Source organism: Odontesthes bonariensis, chromosome 3 (assembly GCF_027942865.1).
Source record: "Odontesthes bonariensis isolate fOdoBon6 chromosome 3, fOdoBon6.hap1, whole genome shotgun sequence".
Classification (NCBI taxonomy): domain Eukaryota; kingdom Metazoa; phylum Chordata; class Actinopteri; order Atheriniformes; family Atherinopsidae; genus Odontesthes; species Odontesthes bonariensis.
In genome coordinates, this window is record NC_134508.1 from 19,027,194 (window position 1) to 19,050,388 (window position 23,195).

The 23,195-nt window shown below is 38.4% G+C and overlaps 1 protein-coding gene across 1 annotated transcript; it reads left to right on the plus strand.

Annotated features, from left to right (window-relative positions):
• The first annotated feature begins 513 nt into the window (after positions 1-513).
• On the plus strand, positions 514-19,975 carry LOC142377036 (natural resistance-associated macrophage protein 2-like). Its single transcript, XM_075460755.1, has 17 exons — positions 514-668; positions 5,565-5,651; positions 7,176-7,312; positions 7,462-7,581; positions 8,006-8,125; positions 8,299-8,405; positions 8,511-8,581; positions 8,665-8,732; positions 8,822-8,977; positions 9,125-9,283; positions 9,385-9,471; positions 10,619-10,738; positions 10,841-10,990; positions 11,081-11,154; positions 12,879-13,032; positions 13,426-13,479; positions 18,462-19,975. Exons 2-17 carry the CDS (start codon positions 5,618-5,620, stop codon positions 18,531-18,533), a joined length of 1,683 nt encoding a protein of 560 aa, XP_075316870.1. The 5' UTR covers positions 514-668; positions 5,565-5,617; the 3' UTR covers positions 18,534-19,975.
• Positions 19,976-23,195: the final 3,220 nt, after the last annotated feature.

Sequence of the window (23,195 nt, forward strand, 5' to 3'; positions counted from 1 at the left end):
TTTGGTCATTGTGTACGATCTTTGATCTGATATTTATGCTTGTATAAGTTCTATTTTGTGACAACATTTTATATGAATCTTATTATTTAATGGTATTTTTAAATGGAAGGTTAAGGGAGGATAAACAAACACATAAACACCTAAATTAATAATTTTAAAAACTTGTTCGAGTATTTTGTTGAAGCTATTTCACTTTGTTACTCTATTCTATTTTATTTTTTAGAATTGTTTTTATCATTACCAATAACGTAATGATAATTATTATTTTTAGTCCTCTTTTTAGTCGACTCTTGATACTTTAGATATTGCTGACTGTATACCGAACGCTGAATAAGTTAAAGATGGATGATGAATGAGTACATTAATTAATTAACGACCAAATCGGAGGATGGACCACTAAACAACATGTCAACAAGAGCAATCTTTATCAGAGCAATAAAGTTAGAAAATACTCTAACTTTATTGCTCTAATGTGGATCATCATCAGTGAAAACCGCACATGCGCAGTGTACCTTGAACCTACAGTTGACATGAGAGGGTACACGACTTTGCCGGACTGAAGCTTGATAACGTGCTTTGCTGTCTTTCAACAAATGTTGTCACTTTAAACTCAGTCTTTGTATTTAAGACATACGTTGTTATTTCACCCTCTCGTAAATTACACACAGGTAAGAGTTTTCTTTAGCACTTTGGTCAGGTTAACGTCAGCAGAGCTAATGCTAACAGCTAATGCATCCTGGATTTGCATCATGGATTTGTTAGCTTGTTCGGTTACAGGAACTGTACAGTTATTGTGTAGGTGTTATCGCACCTGGGTTTATTTTCCGTAGTTTACCGGGAAGGGTTTGTGAGGGTGGGAGTGAGGGCTGCTCTGTTGTATACATCTAAAGGCTTAAACAGTTTTTGATTCCTTTTTTTTTTTTTTGTATTTTTTTTTTTAGCTGAAAGTTACAGTAACATCAGTGTATAGCCCATACAGCTGCTGTTCAACTGATCAGGGCAATTAATTTAACTTATTTTGTAGTTTTAGCTCGAGTTTGCACTGTCAAGTACTCTGACACTCTTTCGTTGCTAATAGTAACTTGTGTGAAGTATAGATTGCTGTCTTTTTGCATTCAATATTTCATCAGATGATGATTGAATTTATCGGAAGATCCCTGATGAAGAAAAGTATAATTAAGTTGTGGGTTGAAGTCGAAAGACAGAGCAGCATCAATTAAGTTATTGGGTGACTCATTGTGTTGTTGGAATGATCTTTACATGACCATAGTTACGCTTGTTCAAATTGCATAAAACTGAGCAGAATAGTGTCACAGAAATAAACCTACGAACTGAGCAATTTGGGTGTCTTAAGACAGTAGCCAAGGAGAAAAGTCATTGTTAAACCATTTGGTTATGATAATGTCCTTCCATGGTGAGTGCATCCAGATGCAGAGAGTGAGGATTTCTGGCATAGTATCAGCTATTTGCAAAGTATTATGACAGGATGTTCTTCTGATTATTCATCCTGCTACATTCCTCACCTCATCCACCTTTAAAGGTTCACATTTTATTGAGCTGGACATCTGCTATGATAATTGATTTCATTTGAATTAATTTCCATTCATTTTGTGAATTAACTTTATTCTCTTCTCTCGCCATTTGTCAGTGGAACATGAGGTGTTAGTAGATGAAAAGGACTCGCCCTCCGTGAGAAACATATTGAATGTAATACAGAGGAGGATAATTATCAGTTCTCTTGAACTGTGTTTCTGGAAAGCATAATGTAAATAATTATCTCCTGTGACAGCAAAGACCATTATAAACAGAACTGTTGCTGCTGAGACGTTTCATTTCGTCTTTCTATTGAACAGTATACATGTTGAATTTTAGTTGATTTGATTTTAGTTGCATATTTTGTTTGTGGATGGACTTTTGAAACAAATCACCAAAGACAGTCTGAGCAGTGATAAGTTATCTATGATCACTGGAAGGTTTTAAACAGTAATACTGTGACTGTGGTGTGTGGATGTTCATGACTGGCAGCTATTTAAGGAAACATTATTTGAACACAGGCTCTTCTGGCTAAACGGTATGAGGAACAGCTCACCGTTTATTTTCTCTGGCAGTTCATTATTGGAGCTGTATTGATGTTGAAGATCTAATCTTTTAGTGATCCTGCTGAGTTCTTATTTTAAAAGTAGTAAGAATGTGTCCTCATTATCACTGTTCTCATCGACTAATGTTTATTTTTGACTCGGAGTCATTTCTATTTTTCTGTATAGGAATCTAGATTATCATTTCAAATCTGTTATATTTTATGTGTCCTCTGGTCTGTTTTTTTCCTCTCTTCTCCACAAAGGGTGTAAAAGTCTTAGTCACAATTGAAGGGGTGGGACATTACATGCAATTTGTCAGTTTGGGAGTTGACATACATGTAGTGATAGTAAAAGCTGTTTTGTGCAGATTAGGTCTCATTACTGTTCACTAAAGCTTTGAGGAAGTCAGACGAATGGGTGACTAAGCGACGTAGTCTCTTATTTCGCCATCCACATTTTAATTTGGCTCTGCTAGCTTGGTAAATCCAACTTTACAACATTTGGTAAAGTGAGAATGAATCACAGTTGATAACACAAGCTCATCCTTCCTGGTAAACGTTGTACTGGTATTATTATTAAAACAGAAGGTCACTTGGATAGTTCATCCCCCACCAAGGCCGATGCCCTTTTCCACAGTTTTAAAGAACGTGAAATTGATTAATACCAGAGCCTATTTTTTGTCGACCAATGTCCCAACCCTCCACCAGGCTTCATTGAACTTGTTGTGGTAGTTTTTGTGTGATCTTTCTGACAGGCTAACAGTGAATCCCAGGCTTAGTGAAGAAATCACATTTTTACGGTTACAGTCAGACCTTCGCTAATAAGAAGCTTTGTCTGACTTTTTTTTAAATCCCATTTTTGGGATCACATTGGAAGGGTTACACAATCCATGAGTGTGATAGGTAACACAAGAACAACATCTACCAGCATGTCAGACATAGTGAAAATGACCAAATTAGTTGGCCAAATATGATAATCTTTTAGCCAGTTGAGTCAATGGCTTCTGATGAGACTGACAGGAGATATGTTCACATGTATTAATCATGTGTCACACATGATTTACACTGTACTTACTGGGAACAATTTATAAATGCCTTTAAACACTGGTACAACAAAATAAGAGGACAAGAGTTTGTATGTGCAATTAAATCATGCATATGGTTTATTCAAATCAGAACAGGACAGACATGAATGATTGCTGTGAGGCTGTTTAAATACATGAAGAAGAAAAAGTAGATATGCACAGTATGTCATGTGTCGCTTCAACCGGGTGCCAGGACAAAGTCTCCCTTGTAGTGTTTGTCAGCTACTTTATTTACAAAGCAGCCCTCTATCAGACAAAGGTGTTTTAAGATGGAGCTGGGCAAGATAAAAATGCATCTTTGTGTTGAACCTCATTCCAAAGTAGTGAGCTGAATAAATATTTTTGTAACTGGAAGGACAAGATTTTTATTTATTTATTTATTTATTTTAATTTAAGTTTTTTTTATTTAAACACACAAACAAATACAGTACAAGGCTTACATGGTACAATATGCAGGAAAGAACAGCTTACAAAACACGGTCAGACAATTAAAGTAGAAATAAGAGGTGCTCCTGGATGATGAAGAAGGAAAAAATATATTTAAAAAAAAAAGGGTTACAGAATATGAAGCATATGTGTCTAATACGCATACGTATCTTGACATACAAATATTAGGAAACCAAGGTAAAAAACTGTAATGTTCACATTCCTGGCAGCCTTATAATAAAGCTACTACTGTGAAGTCAGGTACACTTGAAAGAAATCCCAATTGTTTAACACCACCTGCCCTTTGCCTCTTAATCTAGTCAGCATAACCTCATATGATACAGTTTCAGTCATTAACACTTTCCATTCCTGGAATGTAGGGTGTTCGGGTGCCTTTCAGTGTCTTAGTATAATTCTAGCAGTTGAGGTTAGCCCAACCATCTGGAAGGACAAGATTGAAAAGAATCAGACACTACCAGTCCAACAGATGCACCTGAACCACATTCCCTCTAGATGTGCCAAATGCCAGCAGATTCAAAACCATAGCAAATTAATTAGGATCCTTTAGGATCTCAGTTGGTTTGTGAATATTTGACAACTCATTAGCAACGATAACTTTGTATTGTAATGCCAGATTAGATAGTGGCACAATTCAATTTTAAATCTCTTTCTAGAGTGTTTGGTATCTGCGTCTGCTGAGCGTGGTCACATGAGAGCACATGGCAAATAGTTTGGTCTCAGAGAACTGAAGTGTCCTGTGGCCCAGTTATTATCAGAAAGTGTAAGTCCACTGGCTCCAAGAGAATTTCATTAAACTGTGTACATTTAATTCTTTAAGTCCTCATTTCCCCTTTTGATTTTACTTCAGCCTTAATCATGAGTGATCATTATTTCAGCAAAGCTACGAGAGGGTCCTAAAATGTTTCATGTTAAATAAACTGCCTCCAACTGTCAGCAGCTTGTCAACAGAAGCACCGAAACCATTATGTTCCTGTCTATGTCAACAAGAGGGAGCATTTACTTTCAGGAGAGTTTTCTTCTTTTCCTGGTGTGCTACAAGAAAACTGCCTTTTCCCAGGAATACAAACACAGGCAAACTGGCCCTACTAACAAAGCAGAGCTGGTGTTATACAAAGCTGAGAGAGGAATACCTAGAAGGTTCTGTTTCAGGGAGAAAAACTAAAGGATAAAGTCCAATAGGGAAGAAGAATACATTTATTTTCATAGTGTCGTTATAAAGTTGCAGTTATTTTCCAAAGTTCCGAAGTTATGTCTCTGTGGAAAAACGCCATCATGTTTTCTATTTTGCATCATTTTCTGGGACACATTTTAATTAATTGTTCTGCACAATTAGTTCTGTTTCTGAGGAAAGAGATGAGGAATATGTTTCTTGGATAATGCATTTTACTCCCTGCATATGTTCATCTGCTGGAAACCTTAACTTCTCTGTCTGCTGCTTTAGCTAATCTTTTGCCATGATCCCACAGTCATGTGCACTGTGTGTCAGAGGACACAGTGTTATCAAACGCAGTTGTTTTGTTTGACTGAAGTTTTGGGTTTCATCTCTGCAATCACAGGTTAATACATGTGTATGAGTGTGTATGAGTGTGTATGAGTGTGTATGAGTGTGCCTTTCACTCAGAGGGATGTAGCTTATGGAAGTGAAACTGTGGGGGACTAAAGGCTTCCTGTAAAAGTTCTCATGGCTGTAGTGGCCTTTGACTTGCTTTTAATGTCGCTTAGTCATGAGTATGACTTGTGAATTTATCTTGTTTTTTCCAACAAATTCTTGCGCAGTCATGTTGACCAATGCTGACATTTCTATTTAAAAAATCTTGAGTAGGTCTTTCTCACTTCATAATTGTTTGACACCTCAGCCTTCTTTGCCAAACATGTCAATGAAAAAAGCATTGACATGTGAAACATTCATGTTTCATTCTCACTAAAGTCATTTAACAGCTGTTGTCTTATTGCAGGGGAGGCTGATAGTCATCCTTTCAAATTCCCGGGGATCCCTCAGCTTGCTCTGATGAAGGCTGAGCCAAACGGAGACCTTCTGGAAGGTAACTCTTGCAGATGACGGAAACATCACATGATATCCACACTTTCCATTTTTTTCTGCTTGAGAAACTCGAGCTCAACTCCAGCTTCATAGCTCAACAAGTTGAGGGCACCCCATGTTGGCCTTGGCTTGTGGCCTTTTTCTGCATGTTATCCCCCTCTCTATGATCCCTTTCCTTTCAAATAAGGGCCCCTCATGCCCAACAATCATAACAGATAATAATGATCTATGTTCTGCAATATAAGTTCTAAAAGTTAGTGTGCAGTGCACCCTGTAAATCTGAAGTAACCAAATATTCAGATAAGTAACTGCATTCAATTTGCAAAAATGAGATTAATTGTCTCTGTGCATCACCCTGAAATACGTTTTATTTCTCTTTCGGTAATCGTGTTGCATGTAACAACTGGAGATGCTAAAAGCCCTAAATGACGGTTTTGTCCTGGTCTGTGTGAGTGAAGGAGGGGCTGTGTTTTATCCATCACATGTTTGCTGCGTCTGCTGGCGTTACTTCTCTGTCTTTGTGGGTCATTTTTAGAGTTACAAAGCCAGAATGTCGTTGTGACATTCAGTGTCCCGAAAAAAAAAAAAAAAAAGGTAGAGTCATATAAAAGCCGTCATTCTTAGGCAACAGTGGACTTTAGGCCCAGCAGTGAGTTGGAGATGAAGGGAGGAAAGAGGGAAGAGTCGAAGCTCAGTGAGTAGCAGATTCCATATAATCATACTTATTTACATACTTTGAACGAGTAATTATAGATTTGTTCGAAAAGTCAAACGGTAGTTATAGTTTTTTTTATGTAATCCTTCATTGTGTCCTCAAAGCGCTTGCTATCCGAGTCACTGGATTTACCGTACGATGTGACTAACGTGTGTGGCTAATTAAAGGTTACTGCTGGCTGAGTTTAGACATGTGACTTCAGGTCTTATCCCAGATCAGTTGTGTGGCAGTTTTGAAATAGACATCAAATTGTTATTAGCACTGAGGTGGATGTTATTAGGATTCAGATTTCTCATTATTGCTTCAAAGAAACTGACTTGACAGGGGCTGAACGTGTGTTCACGCGCACTTATGTATGTGTACATCACTTGATGTAAATAGCCTTAATCTTCATTTTTCATCAGACTTGAAATGAAGACTTTGGATGTAGGATTGTTGAAAAGCATCAGGAGACATTTTCCTTTATTAGTCACTTCCAATTAATCTTTTTTCCTTTTAGAAAACAACATATTTAGCATTTCACCTTAAATCAAAGGGTCTGACTGTGGCAGGTGCCATAACAAAAAATATCATTGAAATTAAGCTGCTTAGGATGCTATAATAGTGAACTGCCATTTCATTGAATCTCAGAATTAAGTTGTGGAAAATGTTGCATCAGCCGGGATCAGGTGAAAAATTAAACTTTGAGAGAGAGCTTCAGTTTTTTTTTTTAAATGGTTTTTTGACTCTACCAAAAAATAACTTCTTCTTTCTTTGTCTCTTTCATCTCTAACAAGAGTGCCCCTGCTTTTCCCTGTGTGATTTTCTTAGATGATTCCCAGCAGGAAAATGGAGCCCAGACCAACCGCTACAGCTCCATCTCTCCTCCTGCCTCGCCAGGGGCCCAGGAAGAACCCTCCTCCACGTACTTTGAGGAGAGGGTGCCCATTCCAGAGAGTGCCAACCAGGTACCACCAAACAACCAGTGTTTCATGTACTATATTCAAGAAAAGTTTGAATGAATTTTGGCTCAGATGTGCTTGCAGATGATTTTGTAGCTATTCACATGAAAACAAACAGTAGAAATAAAGATATGTTGTCTTTCTCTTCTGCTCAGATATTCAGTTTCCGTAAACTCTGGGCCTTCACCGGACCAGGGTTTCTGATGAGCATCGCTTATTTGGATCCAGGGAACATTGAGTCAGACCTGCAGTCTGGAGCTAAAGCTGGCTTTAAGGTGATGAATGAAAACATTTTCATGAAGACCGCAAAACAAACTTGCCAGTCTCTATTTCACCAGTTTTGCTTTTTAGTTACCTCATATCTGAGGAAGTGAATCTACATACTTTTGCTGTTGTCTTCACCAAGACACATAGTATATGTATTCCCTGCTTAATCACAAAACCTTAATGTGTCCTTTCTAAGGCAAAATAACCTGCAATGTGATCACATTTTGTCTTTATTTGCTGCATCTTGTTCAGTTGTTGACACTGACATATGATGAGATGAATTGAGATATTAAAGTATTTCCCTTCAGGAAAGCATATTGTAGGTTAAACGAATTCAGGTTATTTGTGTCTTTAATTCATTTCATTTTGATGCTCTCATATGATGCAGGGGCTTTGCTGATATCGTTGTGTCTCTCTACTGATGTTTCACAGCTCCTGTGGGTGCTCCTTGGAGCCACCATCATTGGGCTGCTGTTGCAGAGATTAGCCGCACGCCTTGGGGTCGTCACGGGGATGCACCTGGCTGAAGTCTGCAACCGCCAGTATCCCATCGTAAGCATCCACCACTGTCACTACTCATCTTTGTTTTCGTTCATTAATCATTTGTCTGAAGCAGTAGTTGCTGACCCTTTATTGCAAACATGCTTTTTATATCATCTTCTCAAAAGTAATAAATTCTGAGAACATAAATAGGTCTTCATGACCTTTGTTTTTTATCCCTCCAGGTTCCTCGGATCATCCTTTGGTTGATGGTCGAACTGGCTATTATTGGCTCAGACATGCAGGAGGTCATTGGCTGCGCTATAGCTCTCAACCTTCTCTCCGTGGGCCGGTAACGTGTTTAATGCTCGTCTGTAAAAGTGACTTCAAACATTTTTATCGGTCTATTGAGAGGGTTAAATGGGCTGTGTTCCTCTTATCTCTTTTTTTTATCCAGGATCCCACTGTGGGCAGGAGTTCTCATCACCATCACAGACACATTTGTGTTCCTCTTTTTAGACAAATATGGTATGTGATTCAGCTCAACAGATTTAAACCTCTGACCGACATTTGTGCATCCCAGTGTTTTACATTTGATTATATTTCTGTAGGCCTGAGGAAACTCGAAGCTTTCTTTGGCTTTCTGATCACTGTAATGGCTCTCAGTTTTGGTTACGAGGTAAAGTTCCTTCACCTTTCAAATGTAATTGAAGTGTTTGTGTTTCGAAGCCGCCTAACACTTTCTGACTCCTCATTGTTGCCCTTTAGTATGTGCTGGTAAAACCAGACCAAGGCGAGCTTTTAAAGGGAATGTTTCTACCCTACTGTGCCGACTGTGGGCCTGTTCAGCTGGAGCAGGCGGTGGGAATTGTAGGAGCTGTCATCATGCCCCACAACATCTACCTGCACTCAGCACTGGTCAAGGTTAGAAACGTTTATGTAACAAGATTCAAGCCTAAAGGGAGAGCGTAACCTGGTGCCAGATAGATTTGATGGTGTCTTAAAATCAACTTTAATGCTAAGTAGAAAATGTTTTAATGAGACATCTGTTTTTCTGTTTATTCCCTTCAGTCCCGGGAAGTTGATCGTAAAAATAAGAAGGAAGTAAAAGAAGCCAACAAGTACTTCTTTATCGAGTCAGCTATCGCCCTCTTCATCTCCTTCCTCATCAATGTCTTTGTTGTCGCAGTCTTTGCTCAGGCTTTTTACAATAAAACCAACATGGAGGTGGTGAGTAGACCAAATGAAGAATCCATTGCTCCACTGAGGACTGTTGCAGCTGTGTGAGCCAATACAGTCAAATATTCTCAACTTCAACTGTGTTGTTGCAGAACGCTGAGTGCAACGCGACTGGCAGCCCTCACACAGACCTCTTCCCTCTCAACAATGGCACCCTGGAGGTGGACATTTACAAAGGGGTACGTCTGGTTTGCATATCTGGTACTTATGAAGATCTTGTCCACTTAAAGTTTTATTCTAAGAAATGTTCATATGATTAAAGGCAGATTAAATCTCTTCTTATCATCCATGTGTCAGCGTAGAGCAAGAAAAACTCCAACTTTGGAGGAACACACATTATTCTAAGATGCTTTGCCCAAAGCCCGTCACAGCTGACAAATAATCCAATAATTGTCCTTTTTTTGAGCTATTACTCCATTCACTGATAGGGGAAAAAAATAATTAAAAAAAATACTGACAGGAATATCATATTTGCACATACTTTTCCACCATTTTAGAGAATCTTCGAATTTATAGTTTCTCATTGGCTCTTAATTCAGTCTGAGGTGTTGACTTTCTTTATTGTTTGTATTGTTTTATTTTTAGGGTTTTTATGTTTCACTTGTATTTTATATATGTTTACAGCACTTTGGCCAACTTGTTGTTTTTAAAGGGCTATATAAATAAAGTTGGATTGGATAGTTTATGCCTTTTTATTGACATCATGTTATTCCAGTCCTGTCATCTGCTGGGACATGGCCATGTTTCTGTTTTAAAAAAAAAAAAAAACCTAAAAGGAAAACAGAAATATCTTTTAATTTACGTTCCTGTCTTAGTTTTCTATTGAATTACTTTAATTCTTCATAAGTGCTGCTTAAATAACTAAGTCATTAGATTATTAGTCGGTTCATACTTAAAGTAGTGGCGTAACTTGAGAAAGAAAGTAGACAGTTTCATTGTTAATTGCAATTATTTGTTTAACAATTAATTGTCAGGTAGCATTTCATAACTGTGATGGCCTAACAGCACTTAGTCTTTTCACCAACCTTGTGTTCATGCCCTGTAAACAGCCTGAAGTCATCGCTTCAGCTTTACTACATAGTTGTAGGAAGTCTAATGTTAAAACACTATCATATTAGCTGTCAGTTATTAGTCTTATTTTATCAACAGAACATGTCACATATCTGTCACTCTGTGACGTGTCAGCTGAAGTGTTAATGGTATAAGATGTCAGATGCTATGAAGCTGAGAGCAGAGCCAAGCAGCTTACTGTAACCTCTAAGCAAGAACCATTGATAAAGAAAGAAAATAGATGCATGACCAGATGATTTTATGTCTGTCTGTCAGGGAGTGGTCCTGGGCTGCTTCTTTGGTCCTGCGGCCCTTTACATCTGGGCGATAGGGATTCTGGCAGCTGGACAGAGCTCCACCATGACGGGCACTTACTCTGGACAGTTTGTCATGGAGGTAAGATTATACATGTATGTTTGCTGCACTTTCCCATGACTGTGAAAGAGAAAAAAGCTTATAAATATGTACGCTCATGCTGTTGTTTTAATCTTTTCTAAGGGTTTCCTGAACCTGAGCTGGTCTCGTTTTGCTCGGGTGCTACTGACCCGCTCCATCGCCATCGTGCCTACGCTTCTGGTGGCCATTTTCCAAGACGTTAAGCGTCTGACTGGGATGAATGACTTTCTCAATGTTCTTCAAAGCATGCAGGTCAGAATGAGTTGTTGAGAAAACACTCACCTGTGAGATAACACGAATAACTGTAAAATATTCACTGTCATTTCTCGTGTTATCCGACAGCTTCCATTTGCTTTGATTCCAATTCTGACCTTCACCAGCCTGACGTCCATAATGAACGACTTTGCTAACGGACTGTGAGTAAAGTAAATGTTGTGAAGTTGATATCTTCTCTCTACAATTTGTTATAAATTAAATCATCATGCCTCTCAAATAAAAACAGACGGGTTGATTACCTCCCACATTGAGCTTTCAGCACCGACAAGTTGTTTGTGTGTATATATATATATATATATATATATATATTCCAAATCTCTTTATTGAGTTTTTGCAGACGGTACAGAAAGAAAAAAGACATCAGTTACCCATTGCGTCGAAGCGTCTGCTTTAAAGTGAAGTACAAAGTAAAAAAAAAAAAAAAAAAAGAAAGGGAACAGCACAAAAAGAGAACCCTAACATAACTGCCCCTCCCAACAACCCATGTCAGATGTAGTCACAGAAAACAACTTAGTAATTATACAGCATATGGCAACATAAGTGAAAATTGAAAATAAATAAATAAAAAATAATAATAATTAAAAGGATAAATGACAAGAGAAGAAAGTAATTGGATAAAGTGTGTGTGGGGGGGTATTCTCTCTTTCCAACTGTTAAGAAGCGTCCTCGGCATCGTCAGGAGTAACATCAAGACTATTACTAATATAAGCCAGCAGTGGGTCCCAAGTTTTATGAAATGCTGTCAAAGATCCCTTCTGTGAGAACCTTAACTTCTCTAACTTTAGACATTGTAAAATTTCCCGTATCCAATTGTTGTGAATCGGTGGAGAAACCTGTTTCCATTTGAGGAGAATGCTACGCCTGGCAAGCAGGGCGGTAAAGGCCATGACACGCCGTGCAGAAACAGGGAGATCTTTGGACAGTCGGAGACCAAAGAGGGCAGTCGGAGGGGGTTTGGTTCTAAATTTGTGTTGAGAGCCTGTTTGAGAGTTTGGAATATATTGGACCAAAAGTTGGTTAGCCTCGGGCACGTCCAGAACACGTGTATATGGGATTGTTTACAGCGGTTACAGGCATCACTGTGACTTGGATATATTTTTGTTAATTTAGCGTTAGTGAAATGGGCTGAAGCACCTTCCACTGTGATAGACCGTGCCTGGCACAAATCGACGAAGAATGAATCAATTTTAAAATGCCTCTCTACTGAACATCAGTAATGTCTACCCCCAAATCCTCTTCCCACACATTTTTAAGCGATACAGTGGAGGCTGGGATCAGAAGTGCAATCTTTTTATAAATGACAGATATCAGTCGCTTTTGTCGCAGATCGAGAGACAGTAATTGGTCTATTTCGGCTTCAGGAGGGCGTCTGAAGTATATTTTACCAAATACTTAGAGGTTCTTTACTTGCTTATAATCAAACAAACATCCAGACACTTCCCCCTCAGCTCTTGCCTTGTCCATCCACAGCTCACGTTCCACTGCAGGAGATCTCAACATCTAGAGAGGAGATACGATTGAGGAACAGTTCATCTTTTTCAAATTCAAATTTAAAACCACATGAGACCAAATGCTAAAGTGTTTACAGAATGTTATTTGACTTGAGTTCAGCAATACAACAGAGGAAGTGAGAGGTGCAGCAACCAGACTTAATGAGTTAATGACTGAATGCATCTCGTCTGCCGGGCATCTTTGTATCTGTTTGCTTTTTTAAACAGTCCAAAACATTGTTGCCCAAACTAGGAATTTTCTCAGTAATATGAGTTTCTGGTAAATCTGCCAGCAAACAAAGTGTTTTCAGACCGTTCATTTTTGGAAACAAACACATTCTGCGATGGTCTAATAAAATGTCTGTTTTCTTTAGGGTGTGGAAGATTTCTGGAGGCATCATGGTCCTGTGTGTTTGCGCAATCAACGCGTACTTTGTGATCGTGTATGTGACGGCGCTGAACAGCGTGCTGCTCTACGTTCTCTCTGCTTTCCTCTCCTTGGGCTATCTGTGCTTTGTGGGCTACCTGGTGAGTTTTCGTAATATGACAATTTGGAAAATGTAGTTGGAATGTGATTTTCATAAAGAACCGAAGAATACATATGTCTGTGCGGGTTGTTGGTTCAGTCCGCACATGGATGCCTTGTTTGTTGCCGTTACCTGATTCTCTGATTAAAAGCCTGTAAGCTACCTAACGCAGTGCTATCCATCTATTTAGCTTCACATGTTAGTTACAATAACCAGACAACATCAAGATAAACAACTGGCATTAAGGAACAAAGGTGTATATAATTCTCTCAGACTGAAATTTAAAAGAGCTGTATGTCATCGACAAAAAAACACCCCAGAAGACAGAAACGTGTAAAAGTTCATACAAAGCGTGTCATGTCTCGACCTCTGGCTCTTCTCTCACTGTCTGCAGGTATGGCACTGTCTGATTGCCTTGGGGGTTTCCTGTGTGGACTTTGGCAGCAGGGTAAGCAATCGACCTGCTGTGTTCATAGAGGAGCAGTCTGAGTACGACTCCTAGAGCTGAACACCACAGTAACTACCAGCACAGCCCTTTCCTCTGAGTACACAACCAAGACTTTTAAAGATTATTTAGGATCTTGAAGGAACATTTTCTGCTGATGTCTCATGTTTATTTGGGGTTGGATATCACAACTGTTGCTTTTTAGGCTCATATAAAAACTTCACCAGCATTTTATATTAGAAGTCGTGTTTTTGACGCTTGAGCCAATTTATAAGAAAACCCTAAAATGATTCTTTTAAAATTCAATGATTGTTGATATTCTTAAAGTAAGCAACTGCATTCCGGTAATGAGACTTATTTTTCTAATTGATTTGAGCAGTTTTTACTGTCACAGTCATGTTAGCATCAGCAATGTCCCAATCGGTGGCCTTGTCTTAAGTGATGTTCTATATGAGATGTGAAGGCTCAAATCATCCATTAGCGCTCGTGTCAACAGCGTAACGCAGACCATTTTCATACAAAAACACAAGAGAATGCTCAGAGAATCAATCAGGTGCAGACTGTGTTCACAGTTACCTGTTCATAAAAGCACATGGTGGCAGGAAGTTCTGCTTCTGAGAGGTTTTCTCACAGCTGGAAACATTCATTGTGGTGCCCGGGCAGCACATGAGGCATGGGAACCGCAGTGTTTTGTTCACAGCACATTAAAGGTGACAGACTAGGCTCCCCACCTATCCACAATGATGACTGTTTATGTGCTGACATCTGCCCCACATGTATGTGTAACCATAATATTGATGAACAGGTGGTGGCTTACCTCCAGGCTTACAGAAAAGCAAACAGAGGAGCAACTACTGTCAGCCAGCTCAAAGTGCTGTATTCTCTCACAGCACATTAGGAGATTAGCCCGACTTGGAGATAGAGAGCTGGCTGGATAAATTTCCCAAAATGTCCACTCGGGCCAAAAGGGCGTATGTGTGAAGAATGACTTTAGACTTTAGCTCTGCTGAGGATGTTGTTCTGAAAGTGTAATGGAGACCCCAAAAATGAGACCAGCTTTCATCGGAATGACTTCACCCAACCCTGCTCTTCCACAGGTCATAGCAGTACACCCACTGGTTTCCAAGTTAAATCAACTGCTCGGACGAATGAAAAGTAAACAACAGACAGAAACGCTTCTGTTAGAATTCCCACACCTTCCCAAAACGCCATTGAGACTTGAGAAAGTTCAGCTTGTTTTTTACATTGTGTGAACAGGTGTTACCAACAGAATTCCCACCCTGAGGATCGTATGAGCCAATAAACTAAAACGCACCAGCGCAAAGTTAAGAGAATGCTGATTAAACTAATAATGAATAAAGAATGGTTAATAATTAAGGTACACGTAACAGTAGTTGGTTCACATAAGCTTCATTCCAATGTTTCACTCTTCTTCTCTCTTTAAACTAATATAATGATTCTGCCCTCATGTGATCACTGTTGTCATGTCAGTCTGAAGAAGTCATTCCTCATTTTATTAAGATTTCCACTCAGTCTACCTCAATAGCCACATCTTTTTTAATTTATTTTTTTTATTTCAGTGTTGCCTCACTCTAGCAGTCTGATTTACGGGATTTTTCCATCGTATAATAAAGATGTTCATATTATATGATTCATTTTTACATCGCACATGACACATTTTTAGTTCCGTGTACTAAAAAGCTCCAAATGATATCCAGCCTCAACTGTGTGTAAAATCTTTTGGTTGCTGTTTTTTGTTTTTTTGTTTTTTTCCTTGTTGAAAGTGTTTTTTTGGGGGCGATTCCTTTCTCACATGTCGACGAAGCTAAAGAAGAAAGTGTGAGTGTTGGATGTTTATACCCATTTGTGTTTTCTCTTTGTCTCTGCAAGACTGTGTGTGGAGATTCAGGAGGGGAAAAATTATTTTTAATGTAGATTTACTGCCAGAAGACAAAAAATTATTTAAGCTGGCCCCAACAGAGGACAATATTATTTCACATGATTAATTAAGAATTATTATTATTAGTAGTAATTATTTTAGTGTCTGAACGTCACCTTTTTAGTGCCTCAATCGTCATGATGCCAGAGACACCCGGCGCCTGCTAATGTTAGAAACAAGGTCACGACCTAAGTTAGACCGCACATGTCTGGCATCTTTTATTATGCGGAACATTATTTGGGTTTGGGAACAGATTTTGAAGGCCTTGAACGCACCAGTGAAATTAATCTAGTTGTTTAGTAGCTTTTTTAGTTTATTTTTGTCATACAAGGCTTTTTTGGAGTCTGAGGAAATGTTAATCGATCAATGATACCGATGTACTGTGTGTAAACTTACTTTGTTAATGTCATGAAAGTGAAATCGAAACTAAGTACGAAGAAAGCCAAGTTTATTTCTCTATCCCAGAGAAACACGTTGGTCTCTGAGGGTTTTACAGTCTGCATGGCACAGTGGTTGTTTTGTGGATTGAAACCAGCTCACAACAACTCGAACTGTAATACCTTCCAGTCAGATATAGATATGTGGACATAAAAGTAAGCATTTTGTACTGATCAGTTAGGCTCTTTACCGTTTAGTCCACAGCTCTGGCTGGAAGGAGGCTGGCCAGAACCACATGATTTTAGCTATAAACAATGTTTGTATAGTAATTTGTGATATATGTGTTGTTGGATATTATTGTAAACCAGGTTTGCAGGACAGAATCTAAAGATATTCAATAAAGCAGTGAAAAAGAAAATTCCCTCTTTATGTAAAAAGATCAGAGGGATTGGTTTAATATCAGCCATTAAGAGCCATCGTGGCCAAAATCGGTTCCCAGTCAGCCTTCACACAAGCCTATATCGGTCTAACTCAGCTGGCTAAATTTATTAATAGTTTAACTGTGTGATGTCAAAATAACCGTGGTAATGTTGTCCCGTTACAGCCAGTATCTCTTCAGTAAAGTGAAGAAAGTGTCGATGACGCCTATGTTCCACAGCACCTATCTGAAATATTCTTACTCATAGAGATGTATTTTACATCTTCTTGACTACACTGAAGAGTGTCTTTTTCCAGTTTGACATGTTTTCAGTGTTGCACGGAGTTGATTTCGTACCAGCCGGAGAATAAAGAAATAGAGAAAGTGCAGACAAAGCTGCAGGTTCAGAATCGGTATTAAACTAAAGCTAAAGCACAGAGTGGAGCCGTGTCCAAGTGAGATGTCCATTTTAACAGATGCGATGAAAATATGCTGCATGGTGTTCGCACAGGTGACAGGGTGTCAGGGTCACAGGTTTGTTTCATCACAGGGAGGGTTTTCTTTAATGTGGGGGGGGGTTAGGTACTTCTGCGGGTCTCTGGTTTAGAGTCCTCAAGCTGTTCACTTTTGTGATATAAACTTGATATTTTTCATGCAGCTGTGAGTCCACACACTGTTATATGAATACCTCACAAACATGCACAAAAAAATATGGCAAATGCACATTTGAAGATAGTGATGTCAGCACTGAGGTAGTCATGTGATCATTTAATTTCTGCTCTTTGGGACTGAATGAAAAACTGTCTGTCTCTTTGCTGCTGGATGAAGCACACACCATGTGTCCAAAATAAAAGCAGATTATGGATATATGGACATTTGTTGTGTCTTCTGTCTGAATGTTGAAAGAACGACTCATGACCTAAGATGTACTGAAGTATCAGTCTGCTCAGGTAAAACAAAGTTATTCCAGATTTTAAGAAGTAACTCAGAATGACTTACTCGTCTCATTATTTGAGAGGGATAATCAGTGATCAATAATAAACATTGGAACATTGTTGGAAATGTGCTGAAGTCAGCTGACAGGCCATCGGTCCATTCGCATACAAGAAAAGTCACTTTAAAAGCAGAACAGTATGGAAATTACATCACTTTGCAAGAGAAACAAAGCTGAGACACACAAGCAGAGACCAAAAAAAGCTTGAAAAGTTCTAAAACATACGCATCTTTCATGCAACATAACGGAAAAGTCACGTTAGCCACACGTGTGCAAATATGAGGGCAGATTTGCTGAAACAAAACTGTTGATAACAAGATAGTAAGAGAATTATTCCACTGATGCTGATTAAATGTAATAAAATCACATTAACTTGCCTCGCTGTATCATGAAATTAAGTAGTTACTGTCACAAACAGTGTTCTGTAAACAGTATAGATGATCCAGAGCAAAACAGTTTACCTATAAGATGAAATGGGTGTCAAATACTGACACAATACAGATTCAACTAAAATATGGTGATCTATATACATATAACATGATATAGCATACCTATAAAATGTGACATAAAACATTGTTTTCATATCAAATTAGTTTGATTTAATGTATTTAATGTAGTTTGAATCCATTGTTCCATCTCTCCGGTATTAAGGAGTTGAAGGTGATGAACGTTATGGTAGCACAGTAGGCAGAACAAATGCTCTTTTTTTTCAGGCATTTCCAGATTTTAATGAGGAAAGTTGAGTTACGAAAGTTACACTTTGAGCCAAGGTGAGCACCCTTAATTAATCTGTTTTATACCAAACCAATCAAAGTGGAAACTAATTGGATCAAAGCACAGTATTGATTGGGATGTTGTCCTTTCATTTTGAACAAATAGTTTGTATATCATCTAATTGTAAGACAGTAAACCACCATTTGTGTCTGTATAGCTCTATTTGAATAAAAAAGGATTGAGTTAAATGTGGATTAACATAAAAAAGAGTAGCAGCAACACAGATTGTTATTAATCATTGTTTTTCTTTGGAAAGGACAGGGCGGTGATAGTCAAAGCTGGGAATTTAACTTAAGAAAAGCTTTTTATCATTTAATGATACAAATCATGATTAAATCATCTGGACAAAATTCCTACTTTTGGTCGATTGAGGTTGGTCTAATGACTGGTAAACTCATGCTAAACTGATTTATTAGATGGATTCAGAGTCTGAAAATCCCTCTCACTGATGACAAAACATCTGTATTGCTTCTGTCTTTCAGATGCAAAGGGGACTATCTCGTCACACAGACCTTTACGTACTGACTGATATGGACTCGCTGGTTGAGAGATAAAGAACACTCAGGAGTGGCTGCTGAACTGTGGTGACAGCAGACGGACGATCTAACTGAAGCAAGGGACCACTGGAGCTTGGCCAGTATGATTTCGTCTTCACCTCTTGCTGCCTAATGTGTTTGAAAGTGTCCTTATAATGCACCCACAGATATCTAAATAGGTGTCAGCCACAGATGTTTGCCACTGCAAATGTCTCAGCAGCCTTTTGTGAGCAGCATGCTGCAGGGAAATGGTGAAACATCTGAGCCCCAGAACTGGTCACATGTGGACGAGTACTGTGATACAATAAATAGTATCTTGCCCCATAACTAAGATAAAGAAAAAAGCCAGTAATAGTTGCCAACTTGGACTAAACATTATCCGTCTATAAATAAACCTAAAGAGTGACTTACCAGTAGTTCAATGTTCAGAGAATCAGTAGTTTACTAATGTTTGTTTTACCCACTGAGCTGCTCATGATGTCACCTTCAAGGGCTGATACTTTTTAAGCTACAACTTATTTTTCTTTTATCTAGTCTTTGTCCAACATCCACACAGAATATCTGCAAAAAAAACCCAAAACAAATGTGGGCTTTGTATGAATGATTCATGATCTATGTCACCGTCTGTTCCCAATCTTTATGTGTTTGTTGGGGACCCATCATTCTTCTTCATACTACAGTAAATTATACTTTTAAGATGTAAGTGTTAGACTTTTGATTGATTCCCTTATGAATATATTTAACATGTAGATAACCCTTAAATGTATGCAAGCTATTTATGTGTGATTGGTCACACTTCTCTCCCGTGTTTTATATAACATATAAGAGATGGCAGTTTTATGTCACTCTCTGTTGTCGTTATGCAAAATATTTAAAGAACTTTTTAAATTCTCAAGTACATGTTAAAGGTTTTATTGTATGGTTAATCCTTTAATGTTTGAAACACCACATTCTTTTCCTTTACATTGCTGCAGGGCGTCCTGTGTCTGAAACGCTTTCTTTTTTGCCCCGCCTCCTGAAAGACTCCGTCTACTCTGATTGGTCAGACGTAGTGGCGCGGGAGGCAGGTGCTCGTTTTTTGGTTACAGAATGCCAAACTAACCTCTAAGCAGGCTTTGTGCAGATGAGTTTCACAGTGATTTAGACAAGTGAGGGAAGAAAAGCTGGAGTTCTCATGTAGGAGAGAATAACTAAGTCTGGTGTTGAATGTTGCAGACATTTTATGTCACAATAAAGTTTTATATCACACTGAAGGGAAGGTTAAAAACTCAAAAGTAATGTCGATTCATCACAGTTTGCTCTGGGATATTTACACTGTCTATATTTCCAAGTTTTTATAAGCTGTTCCATGAAAATATAAGACAATTATGTGTCACTACAAATAAGCCCGGGATTCAAAGATTTGTCATTTCCTTGTTGTTTTTTCGATTATTGGTAATAAACGTGGCAGCAGACAGAAACTTTCAACCTTGTAATTCTCCATGTGTCCATTTTTCAGAACACGATTACATTCCCGTTGAATTAGTTTTTTAATTTTCCATTTTAAATCTGCAGCAGGGTCTTACTATGATGAATAAGTGCAGAATGTAACCAGCTCGTGTCAAATCACCCTGCACATCCATCGTCAACGAGTTCCTGCATGTTAGAAAATACTGTTGTCCTCGGTTAATGTCCCTTCTGTTCAGCTTAGGTCAGTTTATTTTAAGATGCCTTTATTCGCTGTATGTACTTTATCTAGTTTGTAGTTTTAACGCTACTTTTTAATAATTGAAATGTTTTTACTTTGTTTAGCTTCTGCTTTTAAGAAAATCAGCCAAATGTGTGCGGATGTGCAATGTGTGTGCGTAGCATGTCAACCCTGTGTTATATATACTGTAAGGGGGAAAAGCTGGCAGCTGAGGTGAACCGGTGAGGTTACTATGGGATTCATAAGTGTCATATCAGTGGTAGCAGCCTCTTCAGAGTAGCTCCAACCAATAAAAGATTGTTTTTTTAAACTGGAATCTAGCATGTGATAGGTGTCAGGGTTTTAATCAGGAATGAGTCTGACTGTTTGAAATATCAGATAGCAGTAGGCCTTACAAAAGGGCACGAACACGAGAGAGTTCTCTAACCACGGCACTGTAATACCTGTATTCTGGTCTATTTGAATATCTGTGTAAGTCTTTTCCAGTACAGAAAAGACGAGAAGACAGGAAAATAAACCAAATCTTTCCCTCGACCAGATATCAAACTTAACTTGTGCTGTATGTCATGATTACTCTGCGGACAACCACAGTGCCTCCTGTACTCACCAGAGTGCCTAGATTATTGGCTCCCTAGCACTTCTCTATGTTTAAAATAGAGAAATCAGCACTTGATCACATAAGAAATGGGCCAAGACGAATTTGAAAGCCAGAAAATTGGTACTCAAAGTTTTTTTTTGTCATTTTTATTTTAGGTGTCCTCTGAGGCATATTTTACACAACATATCTTGACACAAGACGAGTATTAGTATTAATTACGGCATGTATGTACATCTCCATATGATATCAGGCTGTAGGGGAACTTTTTTAAATTTTTTTCAATTGCTGCATCATGTGTCCCTTTCAAAGTGTTATCAAAAGCAATAATTTATTTTGAAGCATTCAACCATATCGGTTTTGTGGTTTGATATTCAGATGGAAAACTGCTCTATATGTACGTATAGTTAAAAAATATATATATGTATGCAATAAATATTGTTCCTGATAAATAAACGTGTCTACAGTTATATTGGCTCTCCTTTGAAAAACACCTGATTCAAGTCAAGTCTTTAAATATCCTTTTGTTCATAAACTGAAAGTAATTTTTTCTGGTTTTACTTTTTATTTCAATGTCTTCCTCAGAGAAGATCATGATCAGTTCCAGTTATTCATTCCAGTCGCCTGTATTTGGTTTTCTGTGCATCTGTAGCTGATTACAGACACGTTTTTCACGGCAGAGATTTTAACATTTTGCAAGAAAAGGACGCGTGTTACTCAAAACACAAAAACAACTGGATTCCATTTAGGTGGCCCAGTTGAACTGGGTTAAAAAAATATGATGAGTCACAGAATTTGTTTGAATAAATGTTTTCATATTTCAAGCAATTTAAAGACATACTTAATTAAAGAGCCACAAACCCAAAGCGCTGATTTTTCTGTTGTTTTTGTAGTGCGTTTATACTTGTGTCTTAAAAAAATTCTACCACAGACTTAAATTTTTACAAAAAGAATGTAAATCTTGTGGAAGCCAAGAAACTGCATTATATGGGCATGAATACAAGAGGTGCTCTGTTCTTTTTCCAACTAAGTTTTTAAAGTTTAGAAAATGTTTCAGATTTCTGACATTGAATTTTTCAAACAGCCCAACACCAGATAAATCCCACAGTATGGGCACCACTGTTTTAGATTTATAAGAAAATACGTTATCACGCTGAAAACATGGAGGACATTTAACCGATTTTCCTGTCCCTTTCAATCTGTCCATCAGTAAACACTGAGATATAATCACAAAGCTTTTTTGTTTGAATGTTCTCAGGACAATAAGTACAGACAGTCTTGCACAGAAGTAAACAAAAATCCCAACACAGAGAACAAGAAATTGTATTTATATTGCACCTTCAAAAACCTGGAAAATAAAGTGTTCATAAACCAATAAAACAGATGCTGAAACTACTACAACAGTCCAACAACTCATATTTGTGTCACATATGAACACAATTTCTTCCACTAGAGGTCAGTATGTGCATATGTTTTCTCGTCCTGCTGCTGTGTGCTAGAAAACAGTTAACAGACCGAAACAATGTGGAGACAGGTAAGACCACAAAGTATGTACATGAGCTAATCCGAGATAGGGGAACAGGTAAAGCGTATGGACAGAACTGCAACAAAAACAGATATAAAATCTTACTAAATCATTGACTTTATTTGGATTTTTCAGAATTTTAATTAGAATTGTAGTATTTAACATGGAATTGACTGGATTTAACTTTGAAAATTGATTCTGTAGAAAACCCTGTGGAAGAATGCTGACATAAATTATTTTTCAACAAAGATGGACTTGTTGAAAAGTTGAGTTGCCTGGAGGTAATGAAATCTATTCATCACAGGGCTGTCCATCATACATCAGTGTTAGGACTGAAACAGTCCAACAGCAACGTACATAACAACATGTACATGGCCCCACCCATGCCCACTGGTACACCCTGGAACTGAAGTGCCCTGTCAGGATAGCTCTTTGCTATCTTGAGTGCACTGACTTAGCCATAACTGAACACTATGCTGTCATATTCTTGCTCCCGTGCTCCAACCTAGCAGCACAGTAAATAAACCATCACCTACTGGAACATCAAACATGTGTGCATGTCCTGTGAAGCACAGCCCTCCCCAACAGTCTGGACCCTGTAGCTCTTCTCGTTACCCGATCTGTCTCTAACTCTAATAATCCTAACCCTCCCGCCCTGGACCACACCCTTTCATTCCAGTCTCATGTCAAAAACATTTCCAAAACCACCTTCTACCACCTGAAAAATATCTCAAGAATTCGGCCCTCACTCTCTGACTCAATAACTGGGACTCTCATCCACTCCTTCTTCTCATCCTGCCTGGACTATTGCAATGCCATCCTCTCTGGACTGCCCATTAAGGCCCTTAATGGACTACAGTGGTTCTAACACGC